Source organism: Pan paniscus, chromosome 14 (genome assembly GCF_029289425.2).
Source record: "Pan paniscus chromosome 14, NHGRI_mPanPan1-v2.0_pri, whole genome shotgun sequence".
NCBI lineage: Eukaryota > Metazoa > Chordata > Mammalia > Primates > Hominidae > Pan > Pan paniscus.
In genome coordinates, this window is record NC_073263.2 from 102,645,541 (window position 1) to 102,663,895 (window position 18,355).

General features: G+C 38.4%; 1 protein-coding gene across 6 annotated transcripts in view; it reads right to left on the minus strand.

Moving 5' to 3' along the window:
- The window catches only part of NALCN (sodium leak channel, non-selective), a 358,635-nt gene that overhangs the window by 73,487 nt on the left and 266,793 nt on the right, over positions 1 to 18,355 (minus strand). For 5 of the 6 annotated variants that reach the window (XM_034936923.3, XM_063595854.1, XM_063595853.1 and 2 more), the window contains exon 17: positions 17,666 to 17,807. The exons of the other annotated variant lie outside the window; for it this stretch is intronic. In XM_034936923.3, the coding sequence (XP_034792814.1) occupies positions 17,666 to 17,807 (142 nt within the window). The remainder of the gene's footprint in view (positions 1 to 17,665; positions 17,808 to 18,355) is intronic. 6 annotated transcript variants of the gene reach the window in all.

Here is an 18,355-nt window from a genome sequence, read left to right on the forward strand (position 1 = left end):
TAACTAGAATAAATAATAAATAACAGGAAAGTGTAACTCCAGTAGTCAGACTGAAGATAGTAATTGAGACCTGTTCATTTTGATCAATAGATTAGATTTACTGAGCACTTAGCATGATATTAGTGACCATAGGAGATTTCGGGTAAATAGAATTTGGAGTTCTTGGTTTCTAGAAGTGAACAGCCTAGATAGGAAGACAAGGGTAGGACACATGAGATCATCAGTGACAAGTACAGTGCAGTAGATGGCACAGTGCTAGATGATACGTAGAGGAGAAAACACAAGATCAGAGTGGCTGGAGCTCTCTTCAGTGGAACAGCAAGTCTGGACTAGTCAGCAAAGGCTTCATTGAAAAAGTAGAGGTTATACTGGGCCTTGAAGGAAGGCTAAGATTCCTAGAGGCAAAGGCAGCACTGGGTGAAGGACTGAAGTGGACATGTGTGCACAGGGCAAGTTAATTTGGTACAAACTACCTGTATAAGTGCTGTGCTAGCCAGATCTTGAAACCAGGCAAGAAGCCCTACAGGGCATACTGTGTGTCAAACAAAGTTGAGGGGGGAAAGAAAACCCTCGGAAGACAGAAAACTCTGTATTCAGTAAAAATAGATCACCTAGTTAGTTTCTTTTCAACAAGGGTTAGGTATGTTGAGGTACAAACTCACAGCACCCCATTCTACAAACAAAGCTATGAACAAATGCTATAATGTCAGTCAATGTGTCCATAAAGCCATAGTGGAGAAGAACCAGAGTAACAAACAGGTCTTTTTAGTCACAAATGATAACCTAGATAACATCAAAACTAGCAATCCACTTTTCATATTTTACAGCAGATATGAAGTAAAGATCAGCATCACTGAACATACTGGTGATTTCCCCCTCATGAGGAAAGGTGGTTTGTTCATTTTTCTGCTCAAAAATGAAAAAACGGAATTGGTTTCATTATTCACTAGAACTCTTAGGAGAAAAATTAATGTATGGACAAGGAGACAAGAGTGGATACCAACTATTTGGAACTTCCATTTTCTTGGTAGCACATACATGCTATTTCCAATGATAAATCTTGAAACTTTCCTACTTCTCCCCTCCTGAAAGAGTTGACTTTTGGCATTTTTTTTTTTTAAGATAGTCTTGCTCTGCCATCCAGGCTGGAGTGCAGTGGCGTAATCTCAGCTCACCGCAACTTCCACCTCCTGGGTTCAAGCGATTCTCCTGCCTCAGCCACCCGAGTAGCTGGGACTACAGGCGCCTGCCACCACGCCTGACTGATTTTTGTATTTTTAGTAGAGATGGGGTTTCACCATATTGGCCAGGCTGGTCTTGAAGTCCTGACCTTGTGATCTACCTGCCTCAGCCTCCCAAAGTGCTGAGATTACAGGCGTGAGCCACCACACCCGGCCAAAAGTTGACTTTTGACATGGATTTAACCTCTCTTGAGTTGACAGCTCAGCTCCTAAGGAAAGCTGCTTGGAGCCACTTTTGGAGATGGAAGACTCAGCTGGTGGCCCCATCATCGTGGAGCATCTGCTCTTTAGACACCTAAGAACACACATAGTCCTGAGACAGACCCAGGCACAGAGGCCCTGTGACAGTGAGTTTTAAGAGAGGACTCCAGATTCCACAACTCTTATTTCATCTTGAAAGGACAATGACATGTGTTAGTTGTCTTTCCCTCAGTGGAAGATGAGAGTCTGAATCCAATCACTTATCTACTGCCCCTGCAATTTCACGTTAGGAAAAACTTTTGGGATAATATCTGGTACACTGTTGCCTAAATGATTTCTGCCCTGCACAAGATTGCTAAAAGGCTACTGAATGGCCTTTGTCCTGAATTTGAACTAAGACAAAATACAGTATTAATTCATACAGGAGAGTATTTGAGAACTGTTTTTATAACTAATGCCAGAGGTAGCAGGAGAATCAATATTATAATAGAAAAACATCAGATTTAGCTTTGGGATGTTCTTTTGTTTTGTTTTGTTTTTTGAGAAAGAGTCTCACTCTGTTGCCCAGGTTGGAGGGCAGTGGTGTGATCCCGGCTCACTGCAACCTCCGCCCCCTGGGTTCAAGCAATACTCCTGCCTCAGCCTCCCTAGTAGCTGGGATTACAGGCATGCACTACCACACCGGCTAATTTTTGTATTTTTAGTAGAGACGAGGTTTCACCATGTTGGCCAAGCTGGCCTCAAACTCCTGACCTCAAGTGATCCACCTACCTTGGCCTCCCAAAGTGCTGGGATTACAGGTGTGAGCCTCCACACCTGGCCTTTGGGATGTTCTTAAAAGAAGGAAAGGACTCTCACACACATATATATGTCTTCTTTCATCTACTTATACATACATATATGATATTACATTTGATGTCCTAGATATGTATTTAGATCGTTATATACTTTCTTTTTTCTACTAAATAAAGAAGGCCTATAGTGATTATCTAGTTATTCCCTTCTTTTTTCTTACTTCTATAGTAAAGCTTTGCGAATTTTTTTTGGCAAAGGGCATTCCTAGACTGTGCTAAACACAAAGAGCTCAGAGCTACACTGCTCTGCAGTGCCCTCTTCTGGTTCTAAAAGATACTGACAATCACCTGAAATAATTAGCAAAACAAAGAATACAGAGATCCATTTCATGATGAGTAATTTCAGATCTGAAATTGTAAATTACAGCTATGAAAGGAGCCAGTAATTGCTCATTCTGGATCTAAACATATCAGAGATGTGGGAATAAAAAGGAAGGGGATGAATGATGGAATTACAAAGAGTTTACTTTGAAAAAAGTCAAAGATTCGTTGAAGAAGATTTTCTTTGGTTTTGTTTGGAAACTGAAAACATCCAACTGCCTCAGATAACAATTCTTTGACAGAATTAATAACTCAAAACAAGTAAATTAAATTTAAATTATCGATAATATAGAGATATTTTAAGTCTTGAACTTCTAAGTTAAAACACGTTTCCAGAATTATATACTTTAACACATAATTCAAAAGCTTCAACTCAATTCCCATAGAGTTATTTGTGATTGAATAATTTGGACCTGAAAGACATTCCAATGTATGAATCTTGCTGATTTTTTGGCAATGTCTTCTAATTAATCTACATGTTACCCTTTTTTCCCCTTAAAATAGAGAAACCTGGGCCATTTGACCTATAGTTTTTGAGTCTGGATTTTTTTTTTTCTTTTTTTTGACAGGGTTTCGTTCTGTCACCCAGGCTGGAGTGCATGCAGTGGAATTATCATGACTCACTGCAGTCTTGACCTCCTGGGCTCAATCGATCCTCCTGTCTCAGCCTTCTGAGTAGCTGGGACTACAGGCGTGTGCCATCACATATAGCTAAGTAACATTTTTTTTTTTTTTTAAGAGATGGGGTTTCTTCATGTTGCACAGGCTGGTCTTGAAATGCCTGGGCTCAAGTGATCCTCCTGCCATGGCCTCCCAATATGCTGGGATTGTAGGAGTAAGCCACCGCACCCAGCCAAGAGAGAGTCTGGATTTTGCTGAAAGCACACTCTTGGTACAGTTCAACACGTTCTTCTGTCTTCTATTTTCTGAAAATCGGCAGCTGGATCCAGAGGTGTCATCATACAGACTCTGGTTTCATCCCTTTGGCAAGGCCATAGGTGGTGTCAGATTCTTCCATCGAAAGGAACAGAGTGTGTGTGTTTCTTTTTGTGATGTTACGGGTCTTGATGTTCATTTCTTAGATCCCTTGACTTCATTCCGTTTGCAAAACTGTCATTTCTTTTTCATTTATTAGTTGGGATAGTTTTATAATGAGGTGCTTTCCCTCCTGTATTATTTGGTTACCCAGTAGCAAAATTGGTATGGAAAAGCCAAGATAAATGCTTGATTATCGACTTTTACTTATTAATTTTACATGGTTGATTTTCTATCATCGCTCAAGGTAACCAATTACTATTTTAAAAATGTCATTATGAACTCAAGATTTAAACTTATTTAATGTTTAATGGATTTCAGTCCATGTCAATTACCATTTCTTACTGTAAGTCAAATTATCTCTACTGTGCTCATTGGGAGTTTTTCAAGTTGGTCAGTCCGTAGGTTCTTTTTATATGACCCCCGTAGTCTTTGACAAAGCTTCCTTGTTCCTAGTATGACAAGATGCTCCAGGGTCAGCTTGTACACTTCCTATTCAAAATCAACCATTTTCTTCAAGAAGCCCTGGTTTACTTTTTGGAAAATTGGAAAAATGGTGTTTCAAGAACATATCTAGAGTCCATAGATGCTCACTGCTATGGAGTTGGTCACTGTTTCAAATATTTTGCCTGGGTTTATTCTGATGTTTTCAATTTAAATTCATGACCCAGGATTTTTTTTTTTTTTTTTTTTAGTTATACTTTAAGTTCTGGGGTACATGAGCAGAACGTGCAGGTTTGTTACATAGGTATGCATGTCCCACAGTGGTTGGCTGCACCCATCAACCCGTCATCTACATTAGGTATTTCTCCTAATGCTATCCCTCCCCTTGCCCCCCACCCCGATAGCCCCCAGTGTGTGATGTTCCCCTCCCTGTGCCCATATGTTCTCATTGTTCAATTCCTACTTATGACTGAGAACGTGCTGTGTTTGGTTTTCTGTTCCTGTGTTAGTTTGCTGAGAATGATGGTTTCCAGCTTCATCCGTGTCCCTGCAAAGGACATGAGCTCATTCTTTTATATGGCTGCATAGTATTCCATGGTGTATACGTGCCACGTTTTCTTTAGGATTTTTATTTTTACCTAAGCTTTTCTATATGATATCTATATCTCCTTTTTTCTCCACAAAGAGCACTCTTGATTATCAAGAGCACCAGGGATGCCAGAATTAGATTGTCTCACAGTGACTCAGTTTTATTTCACATTTCATAGACAATAGTCTCAGAATGAAAATACACAACCAAGAAAACTACTGAATATCTTAAGGGTTTGCATATCTTCTTCCCATTCACCTCCTCATTTGTATATCTGTACTCCATCCATATTAGAACAAATAATTATTACATATTTCACTCTTCATGTTGTCCTTATGTAGTTAGTTGTTACATATGAATGTGAATTTTTATGCCAAATGGTTTAAGAGTCCCTTTTGGAGTTCATTTAGGTTATCTGAGGCATGTTTTTTAGTAGATTACAGGTTCATTGAAACAAGATTACTTGTATCTTACATTACTCATATTCTTAGATCTTGAAAGCAGTTTCTCTGACCTTGAAAGTTGAAAGTCAGTTTTCAGGATGGAAAAAAATCTGGCTCAGATATTCTTTGCCTGGGCATCCTATATATGTTACTCTATTTTCTTCTGACATAAAGCATTGCTGCTGAAAAATCTCATGATAATCTAACGTTCTTTCCTTTATAAATCACTTGTTCTTATTTGGGCTAGATAATATTTTTTAAAAAAATTTAAAGACCTGTCATTTGTCTGGTGTATGTATTGTTTTTAATCATTTACTCCAGTATTTTTAGGTGTGTGCTGTCAATATATAGTTTCATATCTTTTTATGTTTCAGAAAACTTTAGTATACGTTTTATTCTCTTGCTGTGGTTTTTCTTCCTTAGGGACACCTATAACGCAGATGTCGGATTTTTGACTTTCTTCAATTTGTCATTTTTCTTGCAAATCATTTTCATCTCTTTCTTCATTTCTCTTCGATTTTAAAAAATGCCCTCTTCTCCATTTTCTATTTCTCACTTTTGAATCATCTGAGGTCTCTTTATGTTCCTTCTCGTTTAGTTTTCATTGCTTTAATTTATAACTTTTCTCAGTTCTGGCACCTCATTTCTGAGTTTTTCTAACTTTTATTTATGTTGCTATTTCATCCTTATGTAATTTTTAATGTCTTTTAACTAATTTTTCAATAGTATGCTACAGTTTGAGCTGGTTAGAGCACGTTTTTATAGGTTGCTTTCCTTGTCTACAGTGAGAGACAGTATTCTGCTCACTGTTTTTTTCTTATAATAACGTTTTCAGGGAATTTGGCTTTGATAATTTTCCTTACTCATTTTTATACAAAATTAGTTTTCCCAAACAGTTTAGTATTTCTCTTCTAACTTCAGAGTTTCCTCTTCCGTTGTTTTAATATATCGATCAAATATGGTAGCTTTCTTTCTGGAATTTCCAAGCTCTGTTTCCCAATCCTCCTCCCCCCACAAATTTTGTCTGGATCTGCTTTTATCCTTATCACTCTTGTTCCTGGCCTGTTCAATTTTGATTCCACTCCTGGACTTTTTATTTCAGAATGGAGCTAAGAAGATGTTCTACCATTCCATGAACATTGGATGCTCTGTAACTAAGCTTGGTTTCCTCCCACAGACACTAATATCATGCAAATCATGTGGCTGTTTGTCAACACTTGCTTTTATTTAGGGTTTGTGGATTACCGAGTTTCATGGTAAATATTAACTATGGATTTGGGGTTTTGATATCTTGGTATTCTTTTTGTTTTCATGTGGGAATTCAAGATTAAAAAACGATGTCAATGCCTCTGTCATCTTTATAGAAGAAGGCTCCTTAATTTTTTCTTGTTGAATTTTAAAGTAGATTTATCAATTTTATTACTGCTTCCAAAGAACAAAATTTCAATTATGTTGATATTATTTATCACCTCTTTTCCCCCTATTTGATTAATAACTGCTTTTCTCTTTATTATTTCTTTCTTTCTGCTATCTTAGTGTTTCCTTGGTTGATAATTTTTCTAAATTCTTGAAATGAATGCTTGGAGGATTAATTTAAGCCTTTATTTCTTTACTAGATATTCATTCAGGGCTATATTTTTTCCTCTAAAAATGCCATTAGCTACTTCCCACAAGTTTGATGCATCTTTTGTTCATTATTTTTTAATTGTAGATATTTTCTTATTTTCATTGGTGTTTCTTCTTTGCTTATTTGAAAGTAGTTTTAAATTTCTGAATGTGTAGGTTTTTTTGTGGTTATTTTCTTCTTATTAGGTTTCTGATTTTGTTACATTTTGGTCAAATAATATCTTTTCTAGGACACTGATGTGTATATATTTAGAAGTCTGTGGTAAATGGTTACATTTAAAATCATACATGTGTTCTTGAATTAGAATGTTATTCTCTAGTCATTGAATGAAGAATTTTATAAATGCCCATTGCACATTTAAAAATGTACATTTTATAACTTCTACATCTGTATTTCTTGGCTCCTTGATCTGTGCTGAGGTGATATATACATATTTTAAACTTAATCTTCAAACTAATCCTCATAGGTAGGTAAGGTATTATTATCTCTTTTTTCCAGATTAAAGATCTAAGGCTCATAAAAATTAAGTTGTCTAAGTTCACTCAGATAATAAATTGCAAAATTATTACTAGAACTCTGGATCATGCAGCTTCAGTGTTCAAATCTTTTCACTGCATTATGTCTATGTAAAATGTCACTAGGCTTAGTATAAAAAAGCATTTTCTAAACTAAACTATATCAACAAAATATTATCTGCTTGACTTGAAATATTTTGTTTACATATATTATAAACTCTTGCTATTCTCACATCCTAATGCAAAATCGAAACTAACCAACTTTTTGTTTGTTCTACATATGCATAATTGATTTTCAGAATAATGACTCTGAAGCACTGAAAGAGATCAATACATTTCCTAACTCATTAAAGCTAGTATGATCATAGTTTTTATATTTGACACTTACTGATTCCTTAAAATCTGGGATCCATCAAAACTCTCAATCAATCAGAATATTAATTTGATTAATTCGATCACCCAGAAGTAACCACAGACCTATCTTGAATATAGATTCCTTTAGGATGCGGCAATGCTTAGACCTAAAGAACCATAGCTTGACCCTAGAAACCACCTTCAGAATGAAGCCATCGATATTTATTTGACAAAGCACACCACAAGTATTATAAATATTCAATAGCTTTTTTGATTTACAATGTTAACAATACATTTCTGTTTCTAACTGGGAAGAAGTTTGAGTGGCTCCATTTTTCTTTTCTCACTTGACAAATATTAACAGGTTAATCATAAATGGGAAAGTGGTTATAAAAACATATGACCATAAGACACAAAACCATGCTCCAATGACTACGGCTTGATGAATGTCATTTCTGCTAGAGAGGTGTAGTGTAATTATTGTAACGAGCCACTTTATTGAATAAGTCTCCCAAATAAAATATAGTAATTGGGAATAAGCAATTACTTAAAATTGCATGGGTCGAAGGTGGTATCTCATTTGACTGTATTTGAATTTTCATGCACCCGTGAATTCATAATTAATCCCAAAGTGCATACGACAGATCATGTGTGTGGCAAGATGTTTCTATAAAATAAACTTTCTCTGGAATTGACATTATGCTTAGAAAAAAAATTTTAAAAGGTGATTAATGTGAGCATCAGCAAGATTAAAATGTTGATTATGGATGTATATAAAGGTGAATACCATTATAATATCATGTTATGAAGCTTTGAACAGTATCTTAAAATGTGAATTTTGTGAAGAGAATTTTAGATGATGGGTCAAGATTTCTTATTGTAGGCCGGGTGCGGTGGCTCATGCCTGTAATCCCAGCACTTTGGGAGGCCGAGGTGGGTGGATCACGAGGTCAGGAGATCGAGACCATCCTGGCTAACATGGTGAAACCCCGTCTCTACTAAAAAATAGAAAAAATAAGCCGGGCATGGTGGCGGGCGCCTGTAGTCCCAGCTGCTCGGGAGGCTGAGGCAGGAGAATGGTGTGAACCTGGGAGGCAGAGCTTGCAGTGAGCTGAGATCGCGCCACTGCACTCCAGCATGGGCCACAGAGCGAGACTCTGTCTCAAAAAAAAAAAAAAAAAGATTTCTTATTGTAACTTATTTCAATATCATGTGTTCTGAACCCTATAAAAACACTATGTGTAGGAGTTAAAATATTCATATAAACATGCATGTGCACATGTGTGCATGCCATGCATACACCAAATCTTCGCTCTTCCTTTGGACTCCTAGGCACCCAGCACAAGTTGATCACTGCCCTGTGTGAAACATCTTTTTATCTTTCTGTAAATTCCAATAGATTGTAAACTCCTTAGGATATGTATAATGTATTCTTTATTACATTTTCTTTCATTGTCTAGCACTGTGCATTGTTGGTGCTTGAAATATATTTGAAAATTGAATTAATTTCATAATATTAAAGTATTACTTTTTCTGTCTTATATATTTTAATGTAGTTAGTCCTTGAAAATAAGAAATATGAATGAGGTAAAAATTACAAAGAGGGACTGCTTATTTTGAAATGAATCAACTAACTTGATATATAGGAACATCTTGTAATATTAGAAACTAAACAATTTAAAACTTAATCGATCTGATTTTTTTTGCACGTGAATGTTATGACAATGCTTCGGCCACTAACACAGTAGCCTGGGGTCACTTGGTCAAATCTCCAACATCTTACACATCAAATAATGAAACTGTGCAAAAATCGAGGGAAAAGCAATATCTTCGAGTACTGAAACAAATTTAGATAGGTTTAATATACAGTACTTAATGATAAGAAACTATAAATGCCCGGGTGCGGAGACTCACGCCTGTAGTCCCAGCACTTTGGGAGGCTGAGGCGGGTGGATCACGAGGTCAGGAAATCGAGACCATCCTGGCTAACATGGTGAAACCCTGTCTCTACTAAAAATACAAAAAAATTAGCCAGGCGTGGTGGCGGGCGCCTGTAGTCCCAGCTACTCAGGAGGCTGAGGCAGGAGAATGGCGTGAACCCGGGAGGCAGAGCTTGCAGTGAGCTGAGATCGTGCCACTGCACTCCAGGCTGGGTGACAGAGCGAGACTCCGTCTCAAACAAACAAACAAACAAAACTATAAATATATGCTAGATAGATTTTAATTACAAAAGTAAAATACAAAATGACTTTATGATTATATCTAATATAAACAGGAAGGCAAAGATTGGGAATCTGCAGAGACAAAAGAAGATGAGTGGGCTTGTGATTCTAGAGTAAATGTCAGATGCTTTTAGCCTGTTTGTGAATTTAGAAATTTCAAATTTTTTTGTTTTGAGGTGGAGTCTCGCTCTATCGCCCAAGCTGGAGTGCAGTGGCACGATCTTGGCTCACTGCAACCTCCGCCCCCTGGGCTCAAGCAATTCTCATGCCTCAGCCTCCCGAGTAGCTGGGACTATAGTTGTGTGCCACCATGCTCAGCTAATTTTTTTTAGTAGAGATGGGGTTTCACCATGTTGCCCAGGATGGTCTCGAACTCCTGAGCTCAGGTGATCCACCAGCCTTGGCCTCCCAAAGTGCTGGGATTATGGGTGTAGAAATTCGAAATTTAAGGTCTGTGGCAACACAAGGAAGCAGGACTTGGACTGAACACCATCATCAGCAACAAATACAACACACTGAGACTAGCATGACACTTGATAGAAGAGACAATTTATAAGTAAAACTGTAGTCAGAAGAGGAAAAAGTTTAAAAAGAAGAGCAAAATGTAAATTTCCAAGACAGATTTAGCAGCAGCCTTAACTCCTTGATACCTCTTTTGTACATGATACGGAAAATGCGATTAAAAATCTTTTAAATTACCTATAAAAAATTCTTAATCCTAGACTGATTTACTTTTGACTCTCAATGCGCATTTACTAAGGAATACAAACAGCTGATATATAGTTCCAACCTAAAAATGGTTACACAATTAAATATTCTGCAAAAATAATCATTGAGAGGGAATTCCTACTCTTATGTTAGTTGAAGATAGAAAGATGTGTTTGTTTACTCAGGGCCCAGCAGACTGTTTGCATATAGTGGTCCTCAAAAATGATTGTTGGATGAAAGGGTGAGCGCTCACACACACAGATGTTTGGTTTTAGCTTGAGAATTTACTGCAAAGACCAGTAAGAAGAAAAAATGGTTTGATTTTATAGTATGCATCATTTTATTTATTTATTTATTTGTTATTATACTTTAAGTTCTAGGGTGCATGTGCACAACGTGCAGGTTTGTTTCATAGGTATGCATGTGCCATGTTTGTGTGCTGCACCCATTAACTCGTCATTTACATTAGGTATATCTCTTAATACTATCCCTCCCCCCTCCCCCTGCCCCATGACAGGTCCCAGTGTGTGATGTTCACCTTCCTGTGTCCACGTGTTCTCATTGTTCAGTTCCCACCTATGAGTGAGAACATGCAGTATTTGGTTTTTTGTCCTTGTGATAGTTTGCTGAGAATGATGGGTTCCAGCTTCATCCATGTCCCTACAAAGGACATGAACTCATCCTTTTTTATGACTGCATAGTATTCCATGGTGTATATGTGCCACATTTTCTTAATCCAGTCTATCATTGATGGACATTTGGGTTCGTTCCAGGTCTTTGCTATTGTGAACAGTGCTGCAATAAACATACATGTGCATGTGTCTTTATAGCAGCATGATTTATAATCCTTTGGGCATGTACCCAGTAATGGGATGGCTGGGTCAAATGTATTTCTAGTTCTAGATCCTTGAGGAATCGCCACGCTGTCTTCCACAATGGTTGAACTAGTTTACGGTCCCACCAACAGTGTAAAAGTGTTCCTATTTCTCCACATCCTCTCCAGCACCTGTTGTTTCCTGACTTTTTAATGATCGCCATTCTAACTGGTGTGAGATGGTATCTCATTGTGGTTTTGATTTGCATTTCTCTGATGGCCAGTGATGATGAAATCTTACGCATCTTTTTATTTCTTTCCATTATTGTGACTAAATTGGGAATCCATTATCTACTAAAGCATTTTTAAGCTAGAGAGAAGTGTACAGAGTTTTCATATTTGACATGAGGAACACCAATTCTTCCCTTTGAGATACAACCCATGGTTACATGGTAGCATCATGTCATCTGTCACTCTTTTCCTGGAGATACATCTTGAATGGTACTGCAGAGAAGCTAAGCCATTATTTAAAAAAAAATTCTTTCAAAAGACCAAAAGCCCTAAAAATGAAAACAGGCTGTGTTCGTTCGTTCGTTTGTTCATTCTCTCTCTCTCTCTCTTTTAAGGTGAACAAACATTCATTCATCCTGGAAATTATAGATCAGGCTGAGTAACTTGCTATGTGAGGAGTTACAAGAACAAATTATCAAGCACTCTATAATCATATAGAACATTATAAAATGCTGTATGGCAATAAAAAAATGGAAGAGTAAATCTTACCAGAATGACTTAATTTACTTCTTCAGATTCGAAGACACTGTGTAGACAATAGGGATAGCAACTAAAATATCAACAAAAATCAAACTCTAAAAAAAATCAGACTTAGGTACCATAAGGAAATTGATCAGTAATTAATATATTGCACTCAACTAGACTGTTACATCTGAAGGTTAAATTTATGTAAAAGACTTTTGTCCTAACTGATGAATAGAAATCTGTTTGCTGAGTCTAACTTCATGGTACAGTTTAATAACAGTAACCTTTCTTGTCTGGTTTGAGAGGCACAGAACATATGCTAGCCCAGGTGCAATGCTAGGTATTTAACATTATTACATTATTTGATTCTCACAACAAACCTTGAAAATGAGAATTATCTCCACTTTACTGATGAGGGTTGGAACCTGCACCACTTAATCACTCTTCTACCCAATTTCTCTCAAACATCGAGCACCTGATGCTTTGCATACCTTTGCATATATGTCCCCCTCTGCCTGGGGTGCTTTCTTCCTTTATCAATCAATCACGCTTCTTCTGTAAGGGGAACTTAGGGGGTTCTGTCTCATGGTTCCAGTAATACTTTTTACTTTCATGCATGTATGTGCATTTCCTCCCATTGGACTATGAGCTTCTAAAGGGTACAGTTTGCATCTTGCTCACTGTTGAATTCCCACAGCCCAGAGAATGGCAGATGAATAATGGGTGCTCTATAAGTGTTTGTTGAATGACTGAATGAATGTTAATGAGTTATAAAATAAAATGGGTAAACAAAACATAGTCATTCCAATGATCATTTTCCTCTTTACTGTACATAAGTTAGCTGTTCATTGTGAAGGCTTATTAAAGAACTATCATATGCTTCAGCAGAAAGGAGGCTGACAAGAGGGTGGGCAGATATTGCCCTACTGTCAGAGAAAATATTCACTGTTCATTATTATGTGGGCTCTGATTCTATGCTGGGAAGTACAGGGGCACGAGGTGGAGGTGCTGGGACAGCCCTCATCCTAGCATGGCTCCAGGAGGTTCACTCATGCTTCCCAGGCTATTGCAGGTTATGACATAAGAAATGGTGCATCAGCCAAGACAGCAGCACAGAACCATCCTCAGGCCACAGGGCAGTGAGACGCCGTAGACTCAACCACAGGTGGGACCTTGACCTTGACTGGATGTCTCACTTCGGAGAACAGAGCGGGCTGCTTTTATTACAGGGTTACTGGAAAGTCAAGTTCAGATCTCACTTTATTAATCACCACTCTGCTTAAGGAAACTAGAGTTTAATTTCAATAATATGGAGGAAAAATACAAGTAGAAATTGTTGCTTGATTTCTATCTGCTTGGAAACTGGAAAAGCCCCTGTCAAAATCCTTGAATCAGGAAGAAAAGGAACCTCTCACAATTGCTCACAGGAACGGTAGGTAGCAGGATAAAGGGATGGGGAAATGACCACTTGGGAAGGTCGTTTCTATGGAGTCTCAAACGACAGGCAGGAAAACACTCTTTCCTGTCTTTTCCTTTTAGGATCTGGGTCAGCCCCAAGATTTTAAAGATTTTTGTTTGCTGGTTGCTTTCTGGGAGAAGGACAGATATTTTAAACTGTATAATAAAGGTGATCCACCAGGGCTATTTTTAAAAACATGTTTTCTGCAAAGTGAGGTTGCCATGGGAATTACTCATCCCTGTTCAAAGCTTGGGTAATTACTGGGAGAAAATCTTGCCTAATGTGCTTTTGTGTTTTCTGCAATGCTTCATCAAACCCCAGCCCCCTTCTGGGGTTGCTGTCAGTTGTTGTTTTTTTCTCCCTGAACTTGCAGTCTTCAGGCACCTGGGGCTTCACTATTTTCCCTGGAAAGAGAAAGGTGATTCCCTCTAGCATAGTGAAGTCAGAAGTTTCTCCTGGTACAAGATAACCATTAAGAGAACAGTTTTATTTTATTGTTCCTTTGTTCATGTTATGAGAATCACCGATAAACCAGCCTCTAATGTCCTTTTTCTTTCATACCAGTCACTGAGGAAAAACAGCCTCAATTTGCACAATTTGCAGAGGGCTGGGTGGTTTTTTTTTCACGTAGAGTGAAGAACCCTGCCTGTCACTTTACTGTGACTAGGATTTCCAAAGGCAATTGGGATTTTAATGGAAATTTCTAAGTGCTCGCTGAAACATACTTTATAAGGGGAACTAATGGTGGTAGGGTCTGTGATGGGGATTTTTGTTCTGTGTTTATGCGCTCTTGTTTTTAAGTGGCTTTCGGGTTTCTTAATAAAAATGAAAAAGGCTTGCTGTATTTATAATACAAATGCCAGAATGCTGTCTCCGCAATTTGTGCTTCCATTAAATCCTTATCACTGAAATCCTTTGAAGAGGGATTTTCTGCTTTAGATTTCCCTGGCCCAGGGGCACTCAACAAGGTTGACAAATCCTAAGGTCTTATGAGGAACACCAAGAACTGGTGGGAACTATTGCTGAAAATGGTGGATCCTGAAAAGAATTAAGTCTACTTTTCTGACAACCTAGATCGAATCAAAGCTTTCAGAAAGTGTGGATAGTAACAGGAGCAGTTGTCTTGCCGCTCCCATAATAGGGTCCTCTGATGAAGAAAAAATATGTTTTTGACATTCCACTTTCCAAGTGGGAGCAATAAGACCTGTTGTATGGGATAAAACGTGTTATTCCAACTGTACCTGGGGAGGGTTCGCTTCGGGCGGGCGCACAGAGGGGCGGGCCACATTCTCTTTAGACTCCTCCTCAGCCCGGCACATGCCTCTCGAGAATCTTTTTATCTTTGTCCTCACCAAATCAAAATACTGTGTTCAGGAAATGTGAGAAACAATCACATTTCCTTTTAGAGAGAAAATAAACTCATATTTCAATTTTGTGTTTCCAGTGGGGTAGTGTTACCAGTGATTTTTAAAAGCATGTCATGGTTTTGTGACTTTGGCCATAATGGATATCAGCTCTCTATCCTCTTCCTGGAGATAAGTGGTCACAAGGACAGCCCAGACTTCTGGCTTACAATCTGTTTTGGAAACAAAACAAAACAAAACAAACTGCTTTCTAGTCTACACAAACTGCAATTTCAGACTGACTGGCTGAAGCCAGGGCACTATCTTCCCACTTGTTTATCCACTGACGTATGACCTTCTGCTTCCATGCCCCATGCACAGTGTTGAGTGGATTATAACTGTGAAGAAGAGAGGTGATAAGTTTAATTTTAAAAAATCAAAAAAGCCAGGCATGGTGGCCATGCCTATAGTCCCGGCTACTCGGGAGGCTGAGGCAGGAGGATCACTTGAGCTCAGGAGTTCAAGGCTGTAGTGCACTATGGCCGTGCCTGTGAATAGCCACTGCACCCTAGCCCGGGCAACACAGCAAGATCTCATCTCTAAAAAAATAAAAATAAAAGATAAAAGTAAAGTCTCTAAGGACAGCTAAGGGTAATATGCAAGCCTTTAAGGATAGTTAAGGGTCATATGTCCATATCATAATTTTTCACGAGAAATTTAGAAGCAAAGGATGACCTCAGTTGAAATCTAATTAGTGTCCTGGAAGACCAAGCACAGAACAAAAATAGAGAGATGGCAATCCCAGGGGAGAGAGAAGCAGATGGAAGAGTAACAATTGAACGCAAAATAAATGGAAATTTCCCTGAGCAAATATCTTAGTTGGCAAGCTGAAAAGACTCTAGTTGGAGCAGTTCTGATGAAAAAAGACATATAAGGTATATTCTAAGAAAGCTTCTGAACTCCAAGGATACACAGAAAATCTTACAAGTCTTCCTGAAGAAACAAGCAAACCAAGTCTACCAACCAAAAGGCTAATTACTTTAAAAAAAATGACATTGGCATCAGACTTGTCATTTACAATCTTGGATTCTGCAAAGATAGTAGAATAGCATCTCTAGATGGCTGAAGGAAAATCAACACGTGGAAATCCTTGAAAAAGAAGAGACATCCTGCAAAGAAAATCATCATCATTTTCAGCAAGAGCAACATGACTGAACTACAGCAGAGAACCTGGGAGCTGGGGGAGAGGTAAACGGGAGTAGTATCACATTAGGGGAGGGGAGGTGAGAAAAAGGAGGAGAAAAGGGGGAGGTGAAAAAGGAGGAAAAAGGGGAGGCAAGAAAGAGGAGAAAAAGGGGAGGCGAGATAAAGAGAAAGGTGAGGGAATTCCAAAGGGTTCATCCCTGTGGGAAGGGAAAGAAAGCAGAGAGAAAGAAGATCCTGGAGGATGGAACAGTTGGCATTTTATTGTCACGTGATCATAGAGAAATATGGATTTCATTATAAGCAAAAGAACAAGGGCAGTAACAACGTAAAGGAATAAAAAACACTCTAGGAATGCCAAAGTGAAATACTTGCAAGTGAACTAGATGTTTTTGCAAACTCTACTGTTTAATCTCTTTAATATTAAAGGACAATTATTAATCTTTCATTTTCTAACTGAACTGACATTGATTATGTGACCAAGCTGATATAGTTTGATACTATGCATACATATATACACACATAGACATTTATATGTCTATGTGTGTATATATAAATATGTTTACTTATTATACCTAGATAATACATTCTATGTCTTTTTTTTTTTTTTTTTTTTGAGATGGAGTCTCACTCTGTTTCCCAGGCTGGAGTACAGTGGCACAATCTCAGCTCACTGCAACCTCTGCCTCCTAGGTTCGAGTGATTCTCCTGCCTCAGCCTCCCGAGTAGCTGGGATTACAGGCATCCACCACCACGCCCGGCTAACTTTTGTATTTTTAGTAGAGATGGGGTTACACCATGTTGGCCAAGCTGGTCTCGAACTTCTGACCTCAAGTGATCCACCCGCCTCGGCCTCCCAAAGTGCTGGGATTACAGGGGTGAGCCATGGCACACAGCCCTTATATTATTTTTTTTTAAAGTGAATAAATGAAAAAGTACATTTCTTTAAAATTATTACCTAAATTTGCTTTATTTATATGTGGTTCCCTACTGATACTTTGCTGTGGAATCTGAAAAAAATTTTCCCTTCTACTTTTCAAATGATAAAGAAATAGGTAAACTAGAACATGAATAAGCTCTTGCACCTAAGTTCCTGCCACATACTAAGCATTGAATAAATGGCAATTCTTTTGACCGATTTTAGAGAAACATGCTCTCGTATCCTCTCTGATGTAATAAGTAGACATAAACAGTTGTACTTGCAGGAGATGGCAGGTCATTACACCTGGACTGAGCCTTGGAGATCCCAGCCCTTTATTCCGCACATAAGAAAATGCAGATTTGGGAGGCTCTTGATGTTTACAAAGTCGCATGGCTGCCACGTGGCGCAGCTCAAAAGCTTACATGGGCAAATGCAAAATTTCAATGCATAGAGTAAAAAATGTTAGGTTTCATGATATCTTTTACAAATGAAATCATTTTCTTTTCATTATTCTCTTGAGAAATTGGATTCCAGGACCCTAAAGAACTCTGCGGTTCTTTTCTCAAACATAGATGCTTTTTAGAAGCCTGGTTATTCAAAACAGCGGATCTTACTTTTTGGTCGATGTATTTGTTGTCCTCAATTGCCGAGCGTTTGGAGTGGTCGCAGGAGGAGGAAGAGGTGGTTGGGAGGCTTCTCAGGAGGCAACATGTGTCCTGTTGCTGGCGGTCAATAAACTGCTTCATAAAACTCTCCCTTTGCAAATGAAGTATATGTGCATCAGGCATTATTAGTGGAATGGAGCAAGTGACAGCATTTTGCAATGATGAGTTTGCTTGAGCAAAGATAAAGCAGTGATAAAAGATCATAGAAAACTAGATCATGACTAAAATATTTCATTAGCAACAGCTTCCTGAAACTCAGTAACTCCTGCTTAAAAAGCAATATCCTTGAAATAACTTTCAAGCAATATTACTCAGTAACCGATGGTAGTTTTTTGAATCTTTTTTTTTTGAGATGGAGTTTCACTCTTGTTGCCCAGGCTGGAGTGCAATGGTGCAATCTCAGCTCACCACAACCTCCGCCTCCCGAGTTTAAGCAATTCTCCTGCCTCAGCCTCCAGAGTAGCTGGGATTACAGGCATGCGCCACCACGCCCAGCTAATTTTGTATTTTTACTAGAGATGGGGTTTCTCCATGTTGGTCAGGCTGGTCTCGAAATCCCGACCTCAGGTGATCTGCCTGGTTCGGCCTCCCAAAGTGCTGGGATTACAGGTGTGAGCCACCGCACCCAGCCCAGTTTTT